This window comes from Gymnoscopelus braueri (genome assembly GCF_963280865.1).
Source record: "Gymnoscopelus braueri genome assembly, chromosome: 16".
Classification (NCBI taxonomy): Eukaryota; Metazoa; Chordata; class Actinopteri; order Myctophiformes; family Myctophidae; genus Gymnoscopelus; species Gymnoscopelus braueri.
Window position 1 is genome coordinate 8,982,582 of NC_137616.1, and position 27,998 is coordinate 9,010,579.

General features: G+C 42.5%; 1 protein-coding gene across 2 annotated transcripts in view; it reads right to left on the reverse strand.

Moving 5' to 3' along the window:
• enpp1 (ectonucleotide pyrophosphatase/phosphodiesterase 1) overlaps positions 1–27,998 on the reverse strand; it is a 74,697-nt gene that overhangs the window by 37,524 nt on the left and 9,175 nt on the right. For both annotated transcript variants that reach the window (XM_080454142.1, XM_080454143.1), the window contains exons 3-11: positions 27,341–27,466; positions 17,679–17,804; positions 15,025–15,088; positions 11,270–11,367; positions 11,078–11,157; positions 7,529–7,648; positions 2,382–2,491; positions 2,181–2,246; positions 729–801 (exon numbers count right to left, since the gene is read on the reverse strand). In XM_080454142.1, coding sequence (XP_080310268.1) covers positions 729–801; positions 2,181–2,246; positions 2,382–2,491; positions 7,529–7,648; positions 11,078–11,157; positions 11,270–11,367; positions 15,025–15,088; positions 17,679–17,804; positions 27,341–27,466 — 863 coding nt within the window. The remainder of the gene's footprint in view (positions 1–728; positions 802–2,180; positions 2,247–2,381; positions 2,492–7,528; positions 7,649–11,077; positions 11,158–11,269; positions 11,368–15,024; positions 15,089–17,678; positions 17,805–27,340; positions 27,467–27,998) is intronic.

A 27,998-nucleotide genomic window follows, 5' to 3' on the forward strand; every position in this document is an offset into this window, starting at 1 on the left:
ACAGTACTAGTTATATTTGATTAACATACTCTACCATACAGATTGTTTAAAATAATGTTTCAACGATTCAAATATCTTCTGGATTGCAGCTTTAAATCGCTCATAGATTGAATCTTCTTTTTAGATTGTCATCATTCAGATAGTGTTAACACACCGGACACACTTTGTCGGGTTTATTCATTAACCCTGTCATTAACAAATGGAATCTGGTTTGACCAAAGGACCTTGGGCCGAGGGACAACAAATACAGGACACTGTTGACTTACTGGAGACTTCCCCTAAAATATACAGAACCTTCCAACATTACATTTCTGTCACTGTCAGGTACAGTAGAAACCTTGTATGTGCAAAACCGTTACTTTTCAGGATATGGAAAAAATTATCTGTGTTCCAATTTTGGACATAATAGCAGAGCCAAAAACCAGGTTTAAAGTGGTTAAACCCTATTTTAACTTTGTTTTACAAAAGTGTAACACAGAAATAGCTGAGCTATTTTAGCAACTTTTGAAAAAGTCTGAAAATGTTTTTTCTGCCATTTTGGAAGGCTTTCGCCTATAATGACGTGCCCAAAACAGGGACGTCAGGTTGAAAGTGATTACGAGTCCATGCAATGCAAGTTAGCTATTCACACTTCCCTCAAATCCCATGGTTAATATATGACACACATGTTCTGTTCAACAAGTTCCCCTGTGCTTGTGTTAATTGCCGTTATGTAACGCTTGTCTAACCTGGCTGCTCATCGGTCCGTAACGATGGCCCGCGGCATCCGGCTCCTCAAGGTACAGAGTGTAGAAGTCAGGCCTGAAGTCACAAAAGAAACACATTGTTAGACAACACATTCTTGTGATGGACTGGAAAGAATGAGCGTCGCGCTTGGCACAGTCATGCACAGAGCAAGTTCTATCAGGGAACTCAGACCATTGGGCCGCCTCAGCTCCACGTTCACATCCACTCTCACACCCACTCATTCATTCTCAGACCGCTCGATTTAAGCTGGAAGTTTGCACTTCTCATCCTGCTTGCTTCTGCTGCACTCATGCTGTTGCCGTCATTGCCGTCACTGCTGTCTTGCTAAAATTGCTGCTCACCCTCCACCACCCCAGCTACCACCTGTCGTTTTGGATCTGCTGTTCATGTACGGGGGATTCGGAGTCCCTATGGTTGGGAGATGCACTTTATCAGATTACCTAAAATCCAATTCATCGTCAAACCATAATAAATATATTGCTAATTTTATATTCAATAAAAATATCTTATCCTTCATGAGTTGTCTTTATCCATTCATGAGTTGGCTTTATCCAGCGCCTCTGTCGCAAAATGTCTTGCTCAGGGTGGGACTGTCGGGTCTCTGCTCTACAGCAGTGTAAAATGTTTTGAGACAACTTGTTGTGATTTGACACTTTAATAAAATGAATTGAATTGAATCCATTCATGAGTTGTCTTTATCTATTCATGAGTTGTCTTTATTCATTCATGAGTTGTCTTTATCCATTCATGAGTTGTCTTTACCCATTCATGAGTCGTCTTTATCCATTCATGAGTTGTCCTGACAGAAACATCATTATAGTGTTTCCAGACACCAAGTTATGACAAGAACCTCCTCACCCAAATGACCGTTTACAGATATGAATTGATGCCACTATACCAGCTCAGTGGCCTTGTGATGAGGTCAGGGTTCAATCCCCGGCCCCGGGTGACCCGGGTCATATCAAAGACTATAACATTGTACCCAATGCCTCCCTGTTTGGCACTCAGCATCAACGGTTGGACTGGGGGTAAGTCCCTGTGACTAATATTTGATAGTCAAATATACTGTAATATAGATTCAAGGCTAGGTAAACAAGAATAGCTGCCTACTAATACATGATAATAATGAAGTAAGCCAGGGGTCTTCAACGTTTTTCAGGCCAAGGACCCCTTAGCTGAGAGAGAGATGAAGCAGGGACCCCCACTACATATTGTACAAAACTGTGTTGCAGATTAAACCTTTTCGATTTCATAGATAGCTTCATAGACTTGTTTTAACTATCATCATGTTGTATAAATTCATTTTTTTTGACAATTGCTCACTCCCCTTAGAATCCTATCACACAAAGATTTGGAGGACCCCCTGTAGTAACTCTGAGGACCCCTATAGGGGTCCCGCATCCCCTGTTGAAGACCCCTGAAGTAAGCAATACCTTTCCTCCTCAGGTAGACTGAGCCATTCCAACAACGTTGCAATTCTCTTCTCAAACGGAACACCTCTGTGAAAACAGAATGACATGGCGTCATGTTATGAATACTCTGCTATGCAACTAAAAACATCTCACCGTGAGAAAAATTGGGATCAGGGGCATCGATCGTAAGAGATGCTACGCATTCATACATATTTGTCTCACCTTTCATATTTCTTGTAGTAAGTAGGGAACCTGCCATTGACAGGTACGTCTGAACCTGGCCAGAAGAATGTGGCCGTCTTCAGGTTGTTGTCCATGGCTGTAAGCCAGACCTGAGAGGAGAGGAGAGGAGAGAAGAGGAGAGGAGAGAAAGCTTTAACCCATTCAATCCTGGAACGCTACATACTGTATATGTCTTCTAAATCCTAACTGGTTTCTGAAAAACGTATGTTGCTATAATATCAGTGTGGTGCTCAAACCTTTTCATGTCAAGGAGGCCCAACATTATATGTATTTGGCCGCGGAAAATAGCAGATCTACAAGCTCTATGAGCTTGTAGATCTGCTATTTTTGAATAGCCAAAGACATCTAAAATGACACAGATGCGTGCCCGGATTGAATGGGTTAATGGTTAAATCAGACACATTGTGCTACAGAATACACAGTGAATGGCTACAGTATGTCATTCGTCATGTAGCAATACATCAAAGTGACACTGTTTAATCACTTAACCCCTTACTGGAGTTGACTGGAGTCCCCCAGGGCTCTATACTCCCCCGCGCCCGCCAATTCTACTGAATGTTCGCCCCCGGAATATAGGCACGCTAGGGTCCATATGGTTAATCCATCACAGCTCAGTAAAGTCTGCGTACAGTAATATGTTTTATTCCTAAGTGTATCAGCATGTGATGGAAGGGTACAGCGAGTGTACTTGCAAGAGTTGTCTCGATAAAAGTATTACTAATAAGACAGTGTGTATTCTTTGTCTGAACAACCACTGAAGCCCTATTATACATTGTCGTACGACAAATAGCAACAACAGCCGATGTAGAAGCTCACAACAACCCGTGAAAAATGTGTCCAAAATAGGGACGCCTGGGTTAATGTGGTTAAAGGGGAATACCACTCATTTTCAACATTGAACCATGTCATAATATACCTTACAGCTGTTGTGTGGAAATAAGAAAAAACGTTCCCCCCCCTTCTATGTTGCCTAGAACTGGAGAATCGATTGTTGGGGTCATGTGATCAGTGACGCGTGATTTGGAAGCGTATGGGAGTGCTTGGCAAACCTTGCCCCCGGAGTGCCGCCGGAATCCAAACCGCGCGTCTCCATTGGCTGGCTATTTCCACAATGTATATCTAGCTGATGATGATGGCTAAAATAGGCTCCGCTAGTCCGTTTATATAGGTTAATAATACCAAAAGAGTTAATGAATACGCTAGTCCATTTATATAGGTTAATAATTGCTTCTCTGCTGGCTATACAAGAGTTTATAAATAGATGGAGACGGCCGTCTTGTGCAGCCGTTTGCCAACTGTTAAAATACTATATATTTTTATATGAATGGAGAAGTGTTCAACAGTAGAACGAGTGAGTTATTATCCCAGGGATGCGGGGGTTAACAGAGCTGCTAGTGCTCGCAGTGTAAAATCTCCTCCTCAACTCGCTCGTTCTACTGTTGAAACTTGTGGTATTATCATACATACATAGCAAACAGTCTACATTTCCCAAAAGGAAAAGCATGTATTTTTACATTTCAGTCTGACTAGAAGCAGGGATAAAACATATCCCCACCGGCCATAAAAATTAATGACGATATCAAAAGTCTCCTGAGAAAGCGGTACGTCAGTGAGGAACGTGTGTGGGGGGTGCGGGGGGGTGCTGTCACAGAGTTGAAGAATGAGATTTAAGAGGCCTCTCTCTCTCTCTGACTCAAATGTAAAAACCACAGAGCGTCTAAACAAGCACAAAGCCGCAGCCCTTTGCAGGGCTGTCATCTTGCACAAGCCCCAATCCGTAATTACACCGAGAGAGGCCCCGCTCTGTTTGCTGGGATTGTCATGGACGAGCCTGCGTTTGCTGTCAACAAGACAAGTGTCTCCCGCCGTTCATAGAGAGCAAATTACAGCGTGCAGGACGACATGATCAGAGCACAATAACTACTGTCCCCCCCCCTGACAGTAATTCATCATTTATCTCTCAAACGTGTGACACTTGTCCCGTGTGACAAGCGTGTTCTCTCCGTGTCCCTGTAGCATGTTTTGCGAACGTTACAGCGTTTTGTTTCACGTCACCAGTGGTGTAAATTGTACTCAAATGTTTTACTTGAGTAAAAGTATCAATACTGCAATGTAGAAGTACTCTGTTACAAGTAAAAGTCTGGAATTACAAATTTACTTGAGTAAAAGTACAAAAGTATTGGTATCAAAATGTACTTAAAGTGCCAAAAGTGAAAGTACTAAAATGTTTGAAAATAGCAGATCTACAAGCTCACAACTTTGTGAGCTTGTAGATCGGCTATTTTCAAATAGCCTAGGTATAAAATAGGGCTAAAGTGGTTATAATGTAATATATTTATATCTGCAAAGTAACTAGTTACTAAAGTTTTCAAATCATTTTAGTGGAGTAAAAGTACAATATTTGCCTCTGAGATGGAGTAGAAGTAAAAGTATAGACAATTGGAAATACTCCGGCAAGTAAAAATACAGTACTTGAGTAAATGTACTTAGTTTCTTTACACCACGTCACAAACTGGATACCGCCACTGTCTGGTGTCCAAATCCGTTACTTTTCAGGAAATGGGTAAAAAAAAACATAACCTGTGTTCCAATGGATCCAGTGTAGTTATTATTTAGCCACATGCAAGCTCGTTAACACTTTTTTTTAACACACCTAACCACTTTCAACCTGGCCGAATTGAATTCCTATTCTGAGCATGTTATTACAGGTGAACCTTTTCAAATTATAAAAAAAAAGGCAAATAGCCCATCTACAAGGCTGACACATTGTGAGCTTGTAGATCGGCTATTTTCGCTACGCTTGTGTGACACTGTCATATGAGAGTGTAAAATGGGGCATTCATTTAAACATACAGTATATGATATCCGTGTTAGTACAATATTGTACTCACAAATGTTGTAAGCTATTAGACACATTAGAAAACTCATTGTATTTCTGAGATAGTTATAACCGGCAATACAACCTTTTGAACAAAAAAAAAGACAAAGCAAAGAGAAAGTAGACTCATACATAATCCTCCAAAAATAATATGCATATAGATAATAAACATAATACAAAAGAAAAACTGCCTTGTTGACTTAGTTTGTTAGATTTTTACTTGAAAAATTTAATGTAATGTGTATATGAAATGAGAAGTGATGTGAATATGTTATGCATCGTCACTTTCTAGCTTAGTCTTGGTAAAGACTTGTGTTCAGAGCTGTACAAATAAATACAAAATATGACTCAGTTAATTTGCTCTAAAGTATTGGGTCATTAGATCTCAGTTTCTCTAAACACCGTCTCACTGCTGCAATAAGAGGCAACAACACTAACATTTTACTGAACACCTTTTTTTTCTCCTCCCATTATGCCAATTCACCCTTTCAGCAGCAGTACAGAGTGTTTACTGTAAAGCCAAAAACGTTCTCTGATAAACTTTGAGGGTATTTGCTGTCGGACTGGCACGCACGCACACGCACACACGTCCACACACTCTCAGTTTCTCTCAAACACACTTGGTGACGTCCGTGACTCACAGATTTCCCATAGAATGTGCACCCATCCATTCATCTGCTTATCTGGAGTCGGGTCGCGGGGTTAACAGTATCAGCGAGAGAGTTCCAGACTTCCCTTTCCTGGGCCAAATTAACTTGGGATTCCTGAGGTGTTGCAAGGGTATCATGGAGTTTCAAGGCCATCAATCAAACAACCTTAACTGACTCCTTTCCAAGGAGCGGTGGCTCTACTCTGAGTCTCTCTCTCGGGTGAGCTGAACTGCTCACCCTTCCTTGTTCTTGTTCTTTCGGGAGGCGAGAGGAGGAACAAAGAGTGATCGGTAGATCAAGAGCTTTGCCTTCTAGCTCTCTTTTCGTCACAACATTGCAGTATACAGTGAACGCAGTACCAGCACCAGTACCGCTCCTGCTGCTCCGATTCTCCGGCTGATCTCCCGCGCCATCCTCCCCTCACTTGTGAACAAGACCCCCAGATATTTGAAATCCTTCACTTGCGGTAAGGTCCCATTCCTTTGGAATCTCGCTCACTGAAATAGTCTTAAAACGAATAACATGCTTTGTCATATTTTACCTATTTGTCTGTCATGGCGGGGGGTAAAACTTGACAGGCGTAACAGTAACCATAGGGGGTGCAGGACTTTTCCCCATGTACAGCATATGGTCGCTTTGACCACCAACGCCTACTGGGTGGTCTTGGAGACAAATAGACAAATACATATTAATTTGGGGGATTCTTGATTTGAAAATATTTGAGAACCACTGGTTTAAACAACATTAGGAAGCAAGCCCAAATAAGCAACTACACATTAGAAACAAGCCCAAAAAACGGCAACCCGCAACTACCAATATTTACAAGCAACTTTTCAGAAAAACAAGCTCAAAGTCGCTTATAATAAGCACACATGGCAACACTGGTAACTGGTTGCCATCTATCCCCTCCCAGTTCTGCTCCCAACTGAACAGGCACCCTGTTTTTGGAGCGCCCGGCCAAGCTGGAGGCACCGTGGAGGAATTGAAACCCAGTCTCAACTGTAGTAGGCAGGAACTTTACCCCTGTGTCACCTGGTGGACACCCCTGTTTTGCACAACTTTAACAGTTTACACCTGTCAATTATCAGGCTCTTGAGTGCTAGAGCGCTAAGCCCCTGTCACCATGTTAGTCTTGGTGACACAGGCCGTCAAACAGGGATTATAATTTCATTTATATATGACTGTCTATGAATACACCTCCACTATTTCTGCACTGGTACTATCACTATGTATAAACTGATATCTGATATCTGCTGCTACAGTTGTCTCTCATTTGCACAGGAGACTCTGATATCTATATCTGCTGCTGTATAGGCCCTACTGTATCTGCTGCTAAGTGATGTCTCTCATTTACACAAGAGACTGATATTCTGCCAAATTTGTATTTCTTTTTTGAGCACGCGCACAACATATTTGATATTGTTGGCTGGTTATCAGATCTTTTCTTGTGCTCCTTTCTCTACTCTCATGACTATATTTTGTTATTGAAAATTAGTTTAGCGTTCGCTCTTTTACACCAGTTAAACATGTGGTGTGACACTGAACTTAAAGCTGTTTTTTTTTAAAGCAACAGTGCAGTCATGAATGTGTGATCTTACAGGCTCCCCCTGGTACCACGTTGGGTTGAATTTCTCTGCGCTTTTCAGGCTGAACGAGGCGTTCCGAGTCACGTCGTACATCTTGTTGTCAACGATCCCATGAGACTCTGGATACAAACCCTGCACAGAACAGCACAGAGCAACACACACAAAGACACATTTGAAGTGAGGGTCTTATATACACATTGACAACAGCAGACAGTGGTAATTGACTAAAGGGCCATTCACACCGACTATTAAAAACATGCAATGGTGAACGATATACAGTAGTTATAGTTATCTTTATAGTTATCGTGCCCAGTGGCAATGGCACTTAACAAAGTGTTATCATGACCTTTTATCTTCTCAGTGTGTTAGATATGTGGAAGCCACAGGATTACCCAGCTTATGTTGAAAGAAAACTGCAGTAGCTAATTGCTTTAATTGAAGGCACATGTTCAAGCAGCAGAGGTACAATCATCTTGGCTGCTCAGAAACACATGTCAGCCATTAGGCCACAATACAGGAGCCTCTATGTTATAATCAAGCGACAAAAGACTGTAATAAGATGTCCTGGCAAACACCTGAGTTTAACATGGATATGGATGGGAAATATGGGCACTGGAAACTTCAGATAAACAACTGCACAGACTCCTGTGTATAACCAATACATGTTTGACCTAGACTGACCTGACTGATTGGCTGACTGATTGCTGAACAAGCGAAGAGCCATGTTGCCATGTTGTAATGCCTTCACGACAAGAAATACAAGTAAAACTAGAAAAAGGGTGCCATTTATTCCTAAGCCGTGCATGGCAATCGGACACTGCATGCATGATTTGAAGCATTTTGTTCTAAAAATGTGTTTTGCTAAATTTGACCTGCTGGTGGCGCTATAACAGGCCAATGTTAAAAGGGTGGCATTTGTTCCTCAACGTAGTGCAAATGTGCATTCAAAGTTTCACTGCAATCGGACGCTGCGTTCATGATTTGCGGCATTTTGTTAAAAACTGGCCACTTCTGCAAACATGACATGTCAATGTTAGCCAATCAGGATGGAATAGGAAAAATCAAACAGATCCGTCTTGATCACGTGACTATAGAGATCATGTGTACCGATTTGCGTGAAATTTGGATAAAATTTGTAGGCTTAATATCAAAAAAACTGTTTTACATAAGTCTGCCTCCTGGTGGCGCTATAAAAAGCAAATGTGAAAAATGCAGGGCAAAGGTTTTTCCTTGGCCTCTTATGTGCATACAAAGTTTTACACCGATTGGTGCAGTTATAGGTAAAAACACGAATCGGCCTGTTACAGCGCCACCATGAGGCTGATTTGAACATTTTCAAATGGCATTTCTTCCTCGGCCTAATGGGAATGTGTGTGCAAAATTTCACAGAAATTGCATGCTGTGTTCATGATTTGAGGCATTTTGTTCGAAACGGAGTACTCCTGCAAACTTTGAAAGCCAATTTTTGCCAATCAGGATGGAATATGAAGAATCTGAAATGAGCCGTTTCTTTTAATGACTATAGAGATACTGTGTACCGTATTGCGGGATTTTGGGCCAAAATCTGTAGGAGTACTGTCCAAAAATGTGTTTAGCACAAATCGGCCTCCTGGTGGCGCTATAAAAGGCCCATGTGGAAAATTTGGAGCAGAGGTTCTGCTCTGGCATCCAGGGAGTGTGTGTGCACAGTTTCGCTGCGATCAAGCCAATGGTGCCAGAGATTAGCTGTCCACAAAATGACAGAATGACACACACACGGACGGACGGACGGACGGACGGACGGACGGACGGACGGACGGACGGACGGACGGAGACAATAATCATGTATGTAAAGAGAGACTGTAGTGAACCTGGTTTCAGATGTTACAGATGTTACAGTGACAGGGCCGGATTAGCACTATGAGGTGCCCCAGGGCGACCTCAAGTTGGGTGCCCCCATTGGCTGGTGCCCCAGGGCACTCGCCCCCAACGGCCTATGGGTAATCCGGCCCTGTACAGTGAACGGTAAAACGTGAAGCAAAGCTGGAGACACAGAGACACCAACAGAAAGAACCAAGAAAACTGACACTTAAATTTGTTCACACTGCAGGCAATTACCATTTGATTCCCAAATCTGATCTTTAGACTGACTGTCCACACTGTTATTAAATCTGATCTTTAGGACCTACTGTCCACACTGTTATTAAATCTGATCTTTATACTGACTGTGGTACTGCGAGGTGTTGTGAGCTTGTAGATCTGCTATTTTCACAATGTTTGCCTCTGTTTCACAATGTTTGCCTGTAATATTTGGCAGTTTGGTATTAAAAAGAGAACTAGTTTGGGAACCACTGATGTAATGCACCAGAGATGGTGACTCAATATCAGCTGCTTATATTGCTAAATTTTTCTTTGACCGTGTCACTTAAACCAGTGGTTCTCACCCTTTTCTGGATCAAGCCCAAATCGTGAAAGCGTTCCCACCCATCTGACCACTTCGTGTTAAGTGGTCAGGTGGGTGGGCCTCGTGCATTTTCAGAGCATGTGTATGTTAATGGTAAATCAATCGAATGTGTGTTCCTGGCTTGGATCAATGAAACTAATGTTGTATACTTTAAGTTCCTATTTATCTGTATCACAATGAAAACTTTTTTGTTCTCCATAGTTTTAAAGAAACACCATTACATTTAGTTAACAAATGTTTTTAATTGTTACTTTATCATTAAAATCTAAATTTCTGGACAATTATTTGGGGGCCCACTTGCAATATCCTCATTCCTCAGCCCACAGGTTGAGAACCACCGACTTAAACCATGCACATTAAACTGTGGTTTTATAGAGCACCGAAGTCCTGACGTCACTCGTTCATCCCCAGGTTTGCGGAAGTAATTTCTCTATGGAGAATAACATTGGGTCATCTTAGAATCGTCTCATATAAGAATTGTGGTCCAAAAATAAACACTGCGTGTCGGCGTTATTGTCAGGGAGGAGGTTCTGTATAGTTTATGATAGTCAGTCACTTATATTTGATACAGTCTGTTTCTGGCGAAAATGTAACTAATTTGGCGGAAGTAACATTAGCGTTTTCTCACCGTCAGTTGATGCTTCATATCCATAAGAGTCAACCCGCCGTGGTCATTTGTTTATTTTTGGAACACAGTTCTTATTTGACGCGATATTAAATACGTCTATGGGATTCAGAACGGGGGTGGAAAACTGCGAACCAGGTAGACAAACAAAGGATGTGTAAATGACGTCAGACTTCGGCGGTCTATATACCTGCTGCTATCTTTAAGATGCAGCGGTGCATATGTTTTCCACCTGCACAAGAAGCGCTTCTGCTTTCCATTATGCCATCTGTCCATTGCGATTTATAAATCATCTCATGTATTTATTTTGACTGCACCTTCCCGTTACTTGACTTGTTCTGTGTTCCTCTCTTCTCTATTCCTCTCTTCTCTCTCTTCCTTATTCTAACTCTGCCTGTACTGTAACTGCAATGTCGGGAGCACAAAAATAACAATTTCAGACTTGTTTGTGACAATAAAGTTGATTCTGACTGGAAAGTAGTGGCAGACATACCGTCACGAGGGTGTAATGATTAGGGAAGGTCTTTGTGGGGTAAGCGGGCCTCATGTAAGGGGTTGACGTACCACAGTTGCCTGAAATACAGCACATAAATGGACAATCCATGGACAATTAGGATGAGTCGTACATTAGGATGTCATCATGGTGCGAGTTCAACAAAAGGGCATTCCTCTCTCTGACACTTACGTAGCTTGCTGATGACTGGAAGGAGGGAGCCGTAGGCTTTCAGATATCCTGCCCTGAACCCGTCCATGGAAACCAGGATCAGAGGGGGCTTGGAAAACCTTGGGGGTGAAAAGAAAAAGAAGAATATGAGACTTATAACCACATGAACCGTAGCATCACGATTCTGGGCATGTCATAAAAGACAAACATTTGGCAAAAATAGGCGAACATTCAACGGAAATAGCTGATCGACAAGCTTGTAGATTGAGTACAATGGACCAGAATGGAAACAAGCCCCTGGGGCTTTTTTTTGTATTATCCTTTTAGCCTACCTTTTGACTGTAGTACTTGTACTGTTAATAATCTTGTAAAATAATTCAATCAGTCAACCAAAGTCCCAGAGGACGCCGGTCAACTAGGGACATATAGAGGGCTAAAGTGGTTACTGTGCACAGACTGGGGTAATGGTATGCATGAAGAGAAATCAAATAGCTAATCTCTAGACACTACACGAGTCTATGAGTCTATCTTTGGCTGCAGTTCAGAGGTAACGTGACAGCGTGCTACAGTAGTTGGTGTTGTGTAGTGGACACAAAGCGTCTCTTTGACCGGAGGAAAGCCAAGACGCTGCCCACACAGACACATGGACCCGGAGAGGAAGGGAACCACGGCTCGGATGAATCAAAGGCCTCTCGTGGTTCAAACAGATCTCTCCGTTCCGCCCGAATAGAGGCATTTTCCCTTCCCTTTTCGTGGCCAAAATGTAGCGAAAAGTCTTTGCGCACACGTCACCGCCCACTCGCCACAGTTAAAGGTCGCGCATGCAGCTATTCCTGCTGTATCTGTGGTTTTAGTCATAAGGTTATCAAAATGCCGTGGTCGCATTTCATGTGTGTTTACGGACATTGGATACATATTGGTATGGTTATGTTTTTACGAAGCTCTCATAACGTTACATTAAGTTGTAATTACTGCTCGACTTGTAAGGTGCAATAAATGGTCATAAAAAAAAACATTAAATGCGAGAAAATGTTTGAAAACCAAGTGTTGTGGGAGAGTCTCATATTAGCCTGTGAAGGCGAGCCGTGCATAAAAAGAAATAGGAAGATTTGACTGAAGTTACTGCCAATGAAGTCCCATAAAACACACACACACACATACACACACACACAGACAAAGACACACACACACACACACAGAATAAGTGACGTCAGTCATTAACATAATACGGTGAAATTACACAAAGCACAGACAACATTCATTAGTTCAAAGATGTGAGAAGAGTGAAGAGCTAGGGCCCAAAATAGCTTAAAGAGAAACCATACATTTTGCTTTTCCAGACTGAGTCTGGGGATACACCCTTCCCCTTAAAGGAGGAACACGCACGCAAGCGCACGCACACTCTCACACACAGACGTTTTTACTATACTTGTGAGGCAATTTTACACATGCCATTTTGCCATTTGGGCTTTTTCTGCCTTTATTTGATAGAGTACAGTAGACTGACAGGAAATGGGGAGAGAGAGATGGGGAGTGACATGCAACAAAGGTCATTGGGAACGGGACTCGAACTCGCGACACGGTGCCCGGACCGCTACAGCAGCCGTACGGGCCTCCCCAAATATTTTTTACCATCAAAACTGCGATTTTCTCTTAAAGGACAATTGTCTATTTCTCAAATTCTACTATACTTGTGGGCACTATTTGGCCCTCACAAGTATAGTGATTCAAGTACCCACACACACGCACGCACACACACCACTCCCCATCACGTGCATTACACTTAACTCAGCACCATTAACTTTGCACGGACACGGTGACTTTCAGCTAAGCTAAACACAATGATGAAAACCCCAGACTAATGTATGTGGGCTGTTTCTGTTTTTCTTTCACATTTTAAAGGGCTAACGTGACACAAATACAGCCAAGGCCATCAGGCTGAAGACACAATATACCACTCTGTTTTTCTCCTCAAGTTACAGCAGGGGTAGGCAACCGTTTCAGCCACGAGATCTACAGTACCTACAGTATGGCTGGTTTCCAAGGCTGGTGAGATACAATTTAGGCCAGGGGTCTTCAATGTTTTTCAGGCCAAGGACCCCCTAGCTGAGAGAGAGATGAAGCAGGGACCCCCACTACATATTGTATTCATGTTAAATGTGTGTTTTCAGACATTTAACCCCTTAAACCCTCAATACTTTGTAAACTTGACCGTTGGCTCTGTACTTAGTCTACTCTTTTTCCCTCTACACCAAACCTGTTCGCCTAAAATAGCCGATCTACAAGCACATAATGCCTCGCGCTGCGAGGCATTATGTGCTTGTAGATCGGCTATTTTAGGCTAATGTTCCTCTCAGAATAGGGACACTAGGGTTCAAGTGGTTAGTGCAAAAAAGTCCCCATCCGCAAATTATTTGGTGGCCCCCCATAGTAACTCTGAGGACCCCCTAGTGGTCCAGCACAAATCAAAATAACAAAAACATGTGAACAACAAGTAACCAACATAAATCTGCATAGTAAAACGAGATCTACGATCATGGTGTAAACCACCATCGCTTTTACGTCTAATTATAGGCAGCTATAATAAGTCAATGGTTAAGATCGGCAAGATAAATTCTGAGAAACCAGGCAGTGGTGCAATAATACTTTATGGGAGTTTTAATCACTTTGAACCTCTGTTGGGCATGTCGTTACAGACGAAAATTCCAAACAATATAAAATGTAATTAAATTTAAAAGTGAAAATATAGCAGATCTATATTGCATCAAGATGCTACACGTTGTGAGCTTGTAGATCAGCTGTTTTTGCTATTTGCCGTACAGCAAAGTAGCTTATGTGGTTACAATACTGATGACAGCTCTTGATCAAGTTTCATATAAATAAATGAACAGATGCTTGAGATTTCAGTTCCTTCTTACTATTTCTCAGCCCACTGTCAGCTGTTAAAGTGTTGTCAAATGATCTGTGGTTTGTCAGGAGGTGTCGCTCTAAGTTCCCTTTATTTGTTTCTTTCCTTCTATTTAAATGTCTCATCTGCAGCTGTTGAGAGGAACATATTTGATTAACATATTTTCCATCTGATGTCGAAAAACATCATTCTCTTTCCATTCGGCGTGGAGATTGCATAATTATGTCTTCTGTCTCGTGGCATCTCTTCCCAAACTCATTCTCAATACTGTTGTCTCGTTTATGGCTGTCACCTCATAGTCCAATAATCTATTATTTGCTCGGTTTGGTTTATGTCGACCAAGACTTTGTTATTTCATTTGTCATTTTTATGCTTTTTTCCATGCTGAATTAATTATTTCTTGAAAGATAATGAGCACAACACATCTGTTGTAACAGATACATCCCTTTAATTCTACCAGTCTATAGCTTTCAATAGCCAGAAGTGTCGCTTGGCAAGAATAACTGATCTTCAAGCTATCAACGCATTACATTGTGATGAGTTGATAATAATAATAAACTTTATTTATATAGCTATTAGCAATAATAATAAATGCAGCTCAAAGTGCTTTACAGAGCAAAAAATACAAAATAAAATAAAGCAGAAGTGCTTTACAGAAAAAGCAACAACAATTCAACAACAAAGGAGAAAGAAGAGATAGTTGATAGCTTGCTTTCTGCCACGTGACACATCATACAAATTAAGCGTTATAGAGCAAACTCAGTGGTAGTGTCACGCTGAATTGTACCGTCATGAAAGTACATGAGGTGTTTATGCTGTTTTAATCTCTACACATTTCTCCAGTGATAGAAATAAAACATTACATTACCCAGGTGGACATTGTGGCTGTTCAATGTCTTCACAGGGCTCCTCTAGCCAGGATTTCCCGCCAACTGAAAGAGAAAATTTGAATGAGAGCAGGAGTACAGTAAAATATATCATCTCTGTCAGGTGGAAACCTCATTATGTCCAAAACTGTTACTTTTCAGGATTCAAATTCAAAAGTAGCAAAAGGTGACGCTTCGCACGGCATTTCAAGCTTGTGGATCTGTAGCTCCAATCGTAACCTCTCCTTCCGCTGTATAGCTATACAGCAGAGGGAGAGGTTGTGTGGATCTGCTACTTTTGATGCTTTTGTGTGATGCTGTAGCATGATCAAGTAGGGCATTAATTCACACAAAAAAACACAAAAAGTTAAATATGGCGATGAGGTTTCTGGGGGGGTTCACTGTTTTAACCCAGCAACCCTATGTAAATTACGCCACAGCTGAAAAGCATCCCAGCCCAAACATTAACGTAACTAATAATTGGACGACTCGGAAATGACCGTAATGATCCTAAAACGGGAGCAAAAATATTTTTAAAAAATATATATATATGGCATATGCCCGGTATGCCAAATGGCCAGTCCGCCCCTGCAGGTGGAGGACTAAACTAATCACAAGGTAATGAGACAAGATAGGTAACAGTAACTAGGGCAGACAGGAAACACTAGGAACACACTTCAAAATAAAAGTAACTCAACAGGAATGTAAAACCTAAAAACACCACAGAACAGGAAGCCATGTCACTACAAATTGAAACACAGACATATCCTGACAAAAAGGCTATACACATAATACCAGTACGCGTATGAACAATGTTATTGTTGTTATTATCATTGGCAGGTAATGTGGGTTCGAACTGTTTGGAGGCAAAAGCCACTCCAAAGCATTTATAATACCAGTGGAAGTGGTTGGGTGGGTTATTATTATGGGGTCATATGAGGGACATCCATGGTGTTGACAACATGCACAGATAGAGACCCCTGTTTGATCTATGCACTAATGATCCCATTATTTAGCAGCTAGGAGAGAAACATCTGAGCACAGTCATGATGTCAAAATCTAAATGCAGTCTTAATGCTGCACTCTGTAAGTTGTATGTCTTGATGGAGAGATGAACTTATTGCAACTATAGGGATTCAAACCCAGATCTCCCTCCTGGGAGGCCAAACATCTACCCCTCACCCAAACGAAATCCCGGCTTGCCAGGGGAGATATTGGGCTTATGAGCTTCAGACAGTCCTACCCTGACACCAGGGTCTGACTGTCTCAACGGAAGAGTAGGGAGACCACCTCACCAACCACTGCAGATTTACTAGTTATATTGAATTAACATAAACGACCATACACATACAGTTTTACTCATTTAAAATACGTTCGGGATTGCAGCTTTTAGTCAGATTCACAGCATGTGTACTCTGGCATGACCCTCATTTATAGACAAGAGCTACATGTAAATAATAATATTAATATTAATAATAAATAACTTCATCTTCACTTGTTTCTAGGACTGTCAGTAAACACGCAATCTTGAAAAAGTCGACCATCTGACATGTTGCGTCACAAAGGTCATCATACAGGATTTAGGAAGAGTTCTTTTCCAGGAAGCAGACCAGACCGAGACATTTTACATCATCGACATCCAGGGTTGCCAGATCTGCTTAATATAATTTCCCTGCAAGATTGTATTTGAAAATAGCCGATCTACAAGCTCACAACGTGTCGCATCGCGACGCGTTGTGAGCTTGTAGATCTGCTATTTTCAAATAGCTGATGTATATGTTAAAGTGCTCATGTGGCCCACAGTCGCTTCTTTTGGGCTGGTTTTCCTAGACCTGGTTGCTTGTTTCTCTCACAGAATCCTCACAGACATCCTCTCTGCATTGTTGCTGTGGTAACAACATAAAAACATAGGCGTGTGAGTAAATGCCTGATTTTATACACCGTCGATTGGGGGAAAATATTCGAAGCTCACAACCTCGTCACATTGCGACCCATTGTGAGCTCGTAGATCAGCAATGTTCGCTGAGCAACACCAGCGTAAGGATGCATGTCCAGACGGAGACACAGCTTTAGAGATCTGGTTTTGAATTTCAAACCACATGGAAATGTGGTTAACATCTGATTCACCAAAAATATGTTTCCATGTGTTTTCTTTGCTGTTTGGACTTGATCACAACCAAATCTGATTCCAATCTGGAGGTTAGGCCAAATATTGGAGTTGGGCTGTCAGTCTGAACATCCAGTAGCCTTAAGAGCAGTGGTTCTCAAGTCAAGGACCCCCAAATTGATATGTATTTGGCCGAGGACCCATCTGAAAAGGTTTTGTGCCAGGCACCCCCATAAGAGAAGATTTACGTAAAAAAAATAAAAAAAATAAAGATTAGTCAATGTTAAAAAATTGCCACGGCAACACATTTTGCTGGGTGGGACCCCCTGGAACCGCTCCAAGGTCCCCTGGAGGTCTCCGGACCCCACTTTGAGAAGGACTGCCTTAGAGGTTAACTGGGGACGTGGCTGAACCCGGGGGCCGGTGAGTGTGTGCGTGTGCGTGTGCGTGTGCGTGCGTGCGTGCGTGTGTGTGTGTGTGTGTGTGTGTGTGTGTGTGTGTGTGTGTGTGTGTGTGTGTGTGTGTGTGTGTTACACACAGCTTGCTTACCTTTGCACACACTGTTGTAGTTAACGCAGCAGTCTCCTGTTTTCACACAGTCATCAGAACAGGAGCAGAGGCTACTGGACAACCTCTCCTCTCCACAGCGGAATTTGGAACAGCTCCAGCGCTGACCTGGGTGGGAAGACGGAGGAGACACAACAAACTGGAGTTTATGGAGTGGAACAGAAGAGAGGGACGGAGGGATACATAATGAGCACTTAAAGCCTGATTTATATTTTGGTATACGCTGGTGTTGCATGCTGTAAATAGCAGATATACAAGCTCACAACGCATCACATTCGTGACTTTTGGTGGGCTTACAGATCTGCTATTTACTGAGCACGACACCGGCACGCAACGCAGTATATCTGAGCCTTAATTAAAGCTGAGTTATATAGTCCTTATTAGAATTACGGTGTCGCTTGCCTAGAATAACTGATCTCCAAGATGTTAGCATTAACCGCTTAAAGCTATACACTTCGTTGACCGGGGGTCAACAAAGGGGTCTATGCTAGGCCCCCTCCTTTTTCCCTCTACACCAAATATCTTCGGCTAAAATAGCGGAATTGTCCAGCCCAGAATAGAAACGCCATAGGGTTCAGTTCGCAAATGTGAAACATTGAGCTTGTAGATCTGCTTTGCTTGAAAATAGGATTTTTTGCTAAATCTTTGCCCCAGAATAGGATTCATGTGTTTTAAATGGATATTGCAGTGGGAAGGAAAGGATTTTTTTGTGAGTTTTCTTTTTGTCCACTATAAATATAAATTTAAGTCTAACGTATGAATTATTCTTGAGAAAAACAGGTAAGCCAGCGCAGTGTGGAAACAAGCAGTGAGTCATGCAGTACTGTACAGTACTGTACAGTACTGTACAGTACATTCCACTGTGGAATTACTCTTGGCAGAGAGAGCGCTGCATAAACAGTTATCTTTACTTCATTGTTCCTCTTTCCTTTCCTTAGAACGGTACGTGGTTCTCAAAGTGGGGTGCGGGGACCCCCAAGGGTCCATGGGTGGGGTTCCAGGGGGTCCCCCGCTAAATTATTGATAATTAGGAACCGAATGGACCCTTATAGGTGGTCTGCAACTCTGAGTGTGCAAATGGAACAAAATTGACCTTTACAGGTCTGGAACTCTGAGAGTGTGCAAATGGAACGAAATAGACCCCTATGGGTCTATAACTCAGAGAGTGTACAAATGGAACCAAATGGACCCTTACGGGTCTGTAACTCTGAGAGTGTACAAATGGAACCAAACGTGATTAGGAAAACGGTGTGAAAGTCGAGGACAAGGGCGTCATCCTGTCCTGTAACGTGTGCCAAGCTAAATAGTCACACCAGGACATTCACATACCGATTCCTCTTTTTTTTTTCTCACACAGTATTGGGTAACATGACAGTTAAATAAGTGATGAAACTACTTCCTTCTGGGGTGACTTTTATTGAGGACATGAAAGTGTCTCTTTGTGTTGTCCTTCAAATGTCAACGCAGCACAAATGGAAATTGATTACCGCCCTTGACACCTTGGGAAATAACAATGCTGTTTGTGCTCAATATAGCCTCTGTTGGCCGAGCCAACTTGGCTCACACAATATTCAAATGCTTACACCTAAATACATTCTGTACATCGAAAGCACGGAAAATCTATAGAAAATAGAGCGCATGTCCGGCCTCGCCTCACCCCCCCCCCCCCTCCACTTCGTTTCATCTTTGCAGTCACGGAAATGAGTCCTACTGGATACTAAATTAGTCGAAGCCTAGGTAGCTTTTAATAGGTTGGGTCCGTTGGGAAATGGAACATCATGGGTGAGTTAATGGGAGTTAAATAAGCACTGATGATTTTACAGTGTAGACTGGGATTCCAGTATGGTTTATTTAAGTGATTCTTAATTTCAAGGACCCTCCATGTTGATAAGGCATTAGAGCACAGACCCTCATTTGATACCGAGTGCCGCGCTACGAGCTTGTAGATCTAAACAAGCTCTGTTTTAAATCGAGGAAAATGTGTGCAAATCTTTGAATACATATTTTTCAAAGCAAACATTTGAACTCAAATCTTTGCTTCTGGGGATTCTACAAATGTCTTCTAAATCCTAATAGATTTTTGAAAAAACTTAAGTCGCTATAATCAGTGGCTCTCAAACTTTTTCATGTCAAGGACCCCCAAAATGATATGTATTTGTCCGGGGAACCCCATCTAAAAATGTGTTGTTCCAGGGACCCCCCAGAAGCAAAGATTTCAGTTACAATTTTATAAAAAAATATATATATTTAAGATTTGCACACATATTCAAGATTTTTCAAAAATAGCAGATATACAAGGCTATGAGCTTGTAGATCTGCTATTTTTTAATAGACAAAGAAATCTAAAAAATTAATGACACAGATGCTTTCCCGGTCCTAATGGATTAATCAGGTACAGTAACACACAGTCACACCTGGGGGTTGAAATCCTGTACTTGTTGCAGCTCAGCTGGAATAATTGGGTGGATGACATTTCCTTGATCAAGGGCATTTCCATGGTAACCAGTGTGTGTGTGTGTGTGTGTGTGTGTGTGTGTGTGTGTGTGTGTGTGTGTGTGTGTGTGTGTGTGTGTGTGTGTGTGTGTGTGTGTGTGTGTGTGTGTGTGTGTGTGTGTGTGTGTGTGTGTGTGGGGGGGGGTCTTATCCACCTCCAAGTCTTATCCACCTCCCCCTCTTAGCTTTGTTAACCTCAGTCATGACTCATGCCATTCCAGTCACAAGACTTCACTAACCTTTAACCACTTTAATCACCTTTAAGCCCCTATTTCACACGTCGTTGATGGTGTCGCGCAGCGACAATAACAGATCCACACAAGCTCACAACTCACCACATTGCGACGCGTTGTGAGCTTGTAGATCGGCTATTCTCAATTTGTTTTGACACTGTTCACTTACAATGACATACGGTAACCAAGATAGGGACGCCAGGTTGAAAGTGTTTAATTTATAGCAGTCTAGTCGTCCTTGCTGTCGGGTGGAAACCAAAACCAAAACTGTCACTTTTCAGGATTCAAATTCAAAAGTAGCAAAAGCATGCAGATCTACGAGCGTTTCGAGCTTGCAGATCTGCTACTTTTGATGCTTTTGTGTGACGCTGTAGTATAATTAAGTAGGACGTTAATTTAAGAAAAAATAACACAAAAAAATTGAATATGGAGATAGGAGGTTTCTGCCCGACAGCGACGATATACAAAGTATAGTACTCGTACCACCGCTGCTGAGGTTGACACTTAAGAAAGCACCTTATATTGTATGATGATGCACTATTTTCTGGGCAGTCTGCCACACTGCCCAGAAAGTAGTGGATTCCAGCACCCAGAGTTGCACTTGTGACGCTTTTCCCGGCAACAAAGGATCTTCCTGTGTAATTAAAACAATCAGGAAAGGAAGTTTGTTGGGGCACTGTTGACAGTAACAACCCGTTTCTGTGTATCATCACTCACACTGCCCCTGAGCGCTGATGCAGCACTGACCGGAGCGATTCTTTAGCACATCAGGGACGGACATCGCCCCGGCCACAGCCTGTTCAGACCACTGCTGCGACCCTCGACCTGGCAAGCGATACCGGAGTATCATTCATGAGCCATAACAAGAGAGTACTGTGGCAGTGTTTTTATTAGCAGCTGCCAGGCGGCTGAACAAAACCTAAGACTGTCGCCTGTGCTTGACTGATTTGCACTATACTGATGCACATTTAATGTGTTTAGGACTTCTGTAGTGGCGAAATCCTATGTAGAACAGATAGGGGATAGGGGTTAGAAGGCCTCTAGGCAGCAGAATATTGAGTTAAGTATTTATGCACGAAGAGTAGATGGTGAAACATCCACTCTTTCAGTTCAGCCGATATTTCAGCCCCCGATATACGAAGTCCATGAAGTCCATTTCTGGGAAAGACCGGGAAGCCGGGAAGAGAGCCATATAGAACGTTCCCGTAAGAGTGTGATAGCAAGTACACAAATCAAATGTTTTCTTGATCAAATGTTGTCATACCAGTGAACTCGGAATTATTTCTCGGAATCAAGGGTAGTTTCTCAGAATTAATATCATGTCAAAGCGAACTCTTAATTCTCGGAAAAGAGGTGATTTACATGGAAGACTTTGTTATGTGCCTAAAAGATTGAGAGGGAACATTTTTAAAAGTTAATTTTGGGTCTCCAGCTTGAAAAGGTTGGGGAAACCCTGCTTTATAGCATTTCAGTGTTAGTTACAGTATACGGGTAACAAGCTCTCTGTGGATCACTCACTGCCTCAGCACAGCAGATGGGAGCGCTGACACAGCACACTGACAGAAGGGGATTCTTTAACACATTAGTGAGAGATACCCCCCCCCCCCTCTCTGTCTCTGACCTCAGGCCAGTCAGTCAGTCAGTAGTGTGGTTTGGACCCGGGTCAAGTGAACAGTCAGTCAGACAGGGGAGAGGGGGGGGGGGGGTGCGCTGTCTCAGGAGACAAGTTGCTGTGGTCAGTAATCCAACGGGTAAACACACTCTGTCATCAGCCTTCAACGACACCAGTGGTTCTCAAAGTTAGACCTCCCAGGGGTTCTTGAGGGGTTTCCCAGCAAAATGAGTTAATATAGCACCAAAATCTGTTTCGCCTCTATAGCCCTACATCCACAAGCTCAGAAGAATACTGAATAATTTGGAAACACAAATCTTAGCCCCAAGCATAAATATTTTCAGCCATTTCTCATGGATTTCTCCTGGATTTGGTCTCAAACTCCCAAAATTCACCAGAACACAGGAAAATCTACTATGTTAAAAAGTGTATGGGGGAGGACCCCCAGACCCCCCGCTTGGGGGTTGTGGTCAGTGCATGCAATCGCACAGAGATATTCACTTTTAAGTAATGAATGGTTATTATTAAAGATGGGTCTTACATTCAATTTCAATAGGCCTACTTTTAGCGGTTTAATGGGTGAAATTGTACCCATCATTTTCCAATGCTAGTACAGCAAGCCTGATAAAAGTATCAAACCAGTGAAAGTGTATAATGTTTATTTTGCAATGTTGACATTGACAATGCAATGCAATGTTGGCAGCCCTGCAAAAAGTGTATTTTGGACGTGAGGTGCGGAGCTCTGAGTGTAGGGGGCTCCAACAAACAAGAACATACAAGAATGATGAGAGTAATAAGCCACAGCCTCGGACCTAAGTGTCATCTGATAAGAAGGGTTTTGAAAGAAAACAGATATTTAGTTCAGATCTGATCTCCACAGAGCCAGGTGTTCAGGTCAACACAAGCAGTAAATACCTTTAACATAAATACCTTGCCCTCAAGGCCCTCATATCTAATGAACTTTCCCACAACTGCTTATGGAGAGAGGATATTTTTTTTAATATTTTAGTTAATTTAAATGTTCACATCTCAGAATTATTCGACACTGTTCAGAAATCTGGTGGTCTTGCCCTTGATATTACGGTAGGCCTCCTCACCTGGCCACAGTCATAGTAAGGGTGTGAACGCATGCCCTTGTGTAATTTACAAATAGTATTTTTGTTGCTTTATTGTAGTTCTTAAACTTTGGGGAATATCCTAATATACAATAGAGAGTCACGCGCATGTGTGGCTGTCTGTCTGCCTCGCCAGCCTGTTTGTGTGTCTGCCTCTCCAAGCTGTTGGTGTCTGGGTCTCACCAAGTTCGGTTTCACAGGGAAATCTCTTTGCCAAAAATAGCCGATCTACAAGCTCGAGCCATCTGCAAGCTTGTGACTCGGGACACTAGGGTTGTTTTAGCTTCACTACATTGGCTCCCGGTTGTTTTTAGGATTGATTTTAACATGATTTTACTTGTTTATAAAGCTCTCAATGGTCTGGCACCTTCCTACCTCTATGACTGCCTGCCTAGATATGTTCCAAACCGCCCCCTCATAATCAGGCCTTCTAGTGCTGACCTGCTCGAAGTGCCTACAATGGTGAAGCAGCATTCTGCTTCTATGGGCCACTGGCTTGGAATAAACTCCCAATACACCTAAGACAGGCAGCCTCTGTGGATAGCTTTAAAGTAATACAATGCAGAATCCCAAATAACGATTTTTAGCAACCTCTGCTGGTCACTACCGTCACTGCATACAATTTCCGTAATCCTCGATTACCCAGAATTCCATTCGTTTTCACCGGAAGCCGGAAGCGTTTCAAAAAGCGATCTTTTAATTGTTTTATACTATCTACGGATCGTTTCTCTTAGCCAGTGGAGCATTAGTTACCATGAGCTGTGCTTTCTTTTTCTGTTCTTTTTCGATCTTCCAATCCTACATTATCTTAACATCAGCGTGAGGTTCCTTTTTGTTATAGCGCGGTAGTTCCTGGCCAAACAGGAAACCGTTGCGGTAGTTCCTGGGGACGTCGGCCACGACGTCATGACGTTGGCCAGGAACGTCATTTCCCCGGGAATGTCCCCCCAGTCCACTTTCAATAGAAAATATATAAATAAAAGGCTTCCGGGGGTGAAATTCACGGAGTGGGTGTTGTGAAACTTTTGCCACTCGCAAAAGATATACAATTTAACTTTAGTTTTGTTGAAAACGTTACCTAGTATTACTTTAAAGCACAGCTCAATACCTATTTCTTCACTCTTGCTTTTAGTTGATTTTTAAATCTCTATTTTGTTATTCCTGTCTTCACTGTTTTGCCTGATTCAATGCCTTTTTTGCTATTATTTTAATGTTGTTTTATGCGTTTTCTTTTCTTTTTTTGCTTTATTGTTAAATTATTTGTACTTTCTCTGTAAAGCACTTGTGCTTTATTATTGCTCTGTAAAGCACTTTGAGCTGCATTTCATGTCATGAAAGGTGCTATACAAATAAAGTGTATAATTATTATTACTGGACCATAGCTATGGGATGATAACCGTGATAACAGACTCATTCAATGGGATGAGAACGTGCGTATCGGCTGAAAAAACTAGAATGCCTGGTGAGCCATAGCTCTGAAGATTGACTATTCAGGTGAGGAATCAAGTTGCCTGCAATACTCTGACACAAGTTTTTTTTTGTGTGTGTGCACACTGGCCCAATTCCAATGTCCTCCCTAAAGGCTTAAGCCCTGAACCCTCACAGCCTTAACTGACATCACCTGATGAGTGCTTGAGTTTGAGAGGCTGCAAGGGCTCCAAATGAAAAGGAAAAGGAATGGCACAGCACTTTGAAGAATGAAGATGAGTCCTTCATTCACGACACTTTACATCACTTGTAAAACTCTTACTGTCCTAATTTACAGTCAGTGCTTTAAAGTATGTGAGTGTCTATTCTTATTGTTCTATTTAGGTTACTCTGTTCATTTTAATTTGTGTTTAATTTAGGGTTTGTATAATATTCATCTCATGTGCCTACTTTTTACAAAATACATGCTCTCCAATCCGTCTCTCTTTAAGAACGGAGCATGACTAATTTGCATAATTATTGACTCGTTAAAAATGTTCATAATTATGCATAACAACTTATACTGTAACAAGGTGTATGAAGTATTATAAGCAAGCACTGGTCATAATGCATCATAAGTTCAGTGGAACAGCCCATTATAACTACCACAACTTGCCCTTGGTCAGTTATAAAGTGCCTTTGTCATGCATTATAGACCCTACGACTGCCATTGACGTCCATAGAAGTCATTTCAAATCCAACGCTTGACTGCCATTGACTTCCATATACGTCATTTGGTGTTTTCAGTGATAACGATAGAGGGCGCTCTTCCGCAACTTGTGACAGATCCTGTGACTCCCGAAGAAGAACACACCCTGAAATCACATGATCTAAAGAAATTCCAGCCCGTCCGGTCTAACGTTATCAGATTTATAAAAAATACATTTATCTCTGATTTCTTTTCCCAGATTTGGGTTTTTGGTGAAAACAAGCTATATTCAACAGCCGATAACTAAAGAATGGAAGATCGCGGTTCCAATTTTTCTTTTCCAGATGATAGAGACCCTCGTCCTCCCCCCCAGACATCTGTTGTTTAAATCTTCTTTGAAAAAGAATTTCTGTGGGTCTCGGAAGATTAGTAAAAACACTGGCGGATTAATTAATTAATTAATTCCTGGCAGTCAATGTGTTAATATATAGTCTTACCAAACACACTATGCTCATCTGGCGGCCATGTTGACTAGGGTAGTAAACACCAGCTATGGGCAGTGGGTGGGGAGAGGTCCCAGCGTAGAATGCATGCGTGCCACACCCCACCCCAGCTGCTTGGGGCCAGCTTAGCCCACAGTGACCACCAGCATGTCACCCTGAAATGGAAGAGGGGCGCTTGGGCACGGCGGGGATTGCAACAGCGAGGAACACCGACCGACACCGCATGCCCACGTTCCCACCAGATGGAAACCATAGTCAGCCTCCTCCGGGAGCGCAAACATTCCCCTCCCTCTGGAAAAGCTCTTTAAACAGCGCTACGCGTTTGAATGATGTGTTGTTTTGAGCGGGGAAATACCCACATTAAACCACCGTGATGGAAACCTATCCTGTAAAGGGAAAAAAATAAAAGTGCCGTACACATGAGTGATCTAACAAACTCTCTCTCTCTCTCTGTGTCTCTCTCTCTCTTCCTCTAGTAGCTTTTACACAGTAATGTCCTCAGTGGTCATTTTGCCATTGGTAACACTGAGTGTGTTCATTCATACAAATGTAATAAGAGTGTTACAATAGAGGCGCCAAAGTGACAAGTCATGTTCAATGGAAGCCGGCGGCATGAAGCTAGAAAGACACTTGTTATTGCATGACGGGCGTGACTAAAGTTGAGCTGACTTCAACTTTTTTTTGGCACTTCAATGACGCAATGAAGTATCGTCACTCAATCGTTATGTTTTTTTTTCTCACCATTTCCACTGCCCTTCTCTCTCCCTACAATTGCTGCTCTGTTCCGTTCCATTTTTGCTGTTAACCACTTCCCTGTGCTATTTAACCCTTTTTATTTACACAGTTTTTTGGCGACTTGGCAGCAATGTAGCTGTCCATGCTTGGTGATCTTGTATCTTTTGACATTGCTAGTATGACGGCGTAGCATTCTGTACTGTGTAATCTTTACTACAGGACACAAGGTGCATTTAAGGCACTGGTTCTCAACCCCCAGGGGTCCTTGAGGACGTTCCAGGGGGTCCCCAGCTAAATGATTGATGGTCAGGAGAAAAAACATTCGTAACTCTGTGTACAAGTGGAACCAAATGGACCTTACGCGTCTGTATGTCACAGTCACAGACCTTGCCTGTCTTGTCTAGGTCTTGTATTTCTATGTTATGTTCTTGTTCTAGTTTTCATGGTTCTACGTTCATGTCTTCCGCAGGTGTATCTCATGTGTAATCAGCCCTCATGTGTTACTCTTGTTCCCCAGTCAGTCCCTGTCGGGTCATTGTTTGGTGTCACATCATGTTTAGTGTTGTATCTTGTTAGTTTGTGATTGTGATGTTTTCGCTGTTATTTTGTATTAAATCACCCAATGGGTTTTGATTTCCTGCCTGCCTTGCTATCCTGCATTTGGGTCCTCACCACACCACCAGATTGTGATACTGTAACTCCAAGAGTGTACAAATGGACCTGTGGTTCTCTCAGAGTTAAAGTAACACTGAGGATTTGACTGTGTAATGTGATCCCCCTCCTGGACAGTAAATACAATACCTCCTGGTTTGAAGTGTGTGCAGGTGTGTGACTTACCGGGCTCCACGCAGACCTCTTCATAGTCCAGACAGCAGGTCCCCTCCGCCTCGCACGACGCGTCACACCGGCAGGAAGCGGCCTTGTCCCTGGTCCCCGTTATACACCTGTTCCTACAACTGGTCACTGTACGGGGACGGTCACAGAGGAGACGCACAGTTCAGGAATTAAGGTTAACTAGACCGGCACCGTCTTACTCAGGAACAATGCAAGTCAGGAACGATGCGAGTTGGAAATGCATGCCCCACCCGGTTATGCAATACCTATTGAACCCGTTGCCAGAGCACCCGTTGTGCCCGTTTGTCTGTCTGTGTCCCTTTTATGCCCATGTATGGAGCTCTGTGTCAGGCATGCTCAAATATGGAGTCTAGGCGCAGTCTATGACGTCATGTTGACATGTAGCGTACTCGATATATGGGGATTTGCGGCTTTATCGATATTTTTTGGAGATCCCATGAGATCCGACCGACTTCCCACTCTAATCGGAGGTTCTATCCGACCGTCTCAATGTCGGGCACTGTCTGCACTTCCTCAGGTCCTCAGCGACGGCTTGCCGAGTTTGAAATGGGAGACTGTATGTCAAGCGGTTCAATTAATCAGTTGTTAATCATGTTCTATGGAGCCCTTCTGGGTTTTTTGGGCCTTTCCGGCACATCAT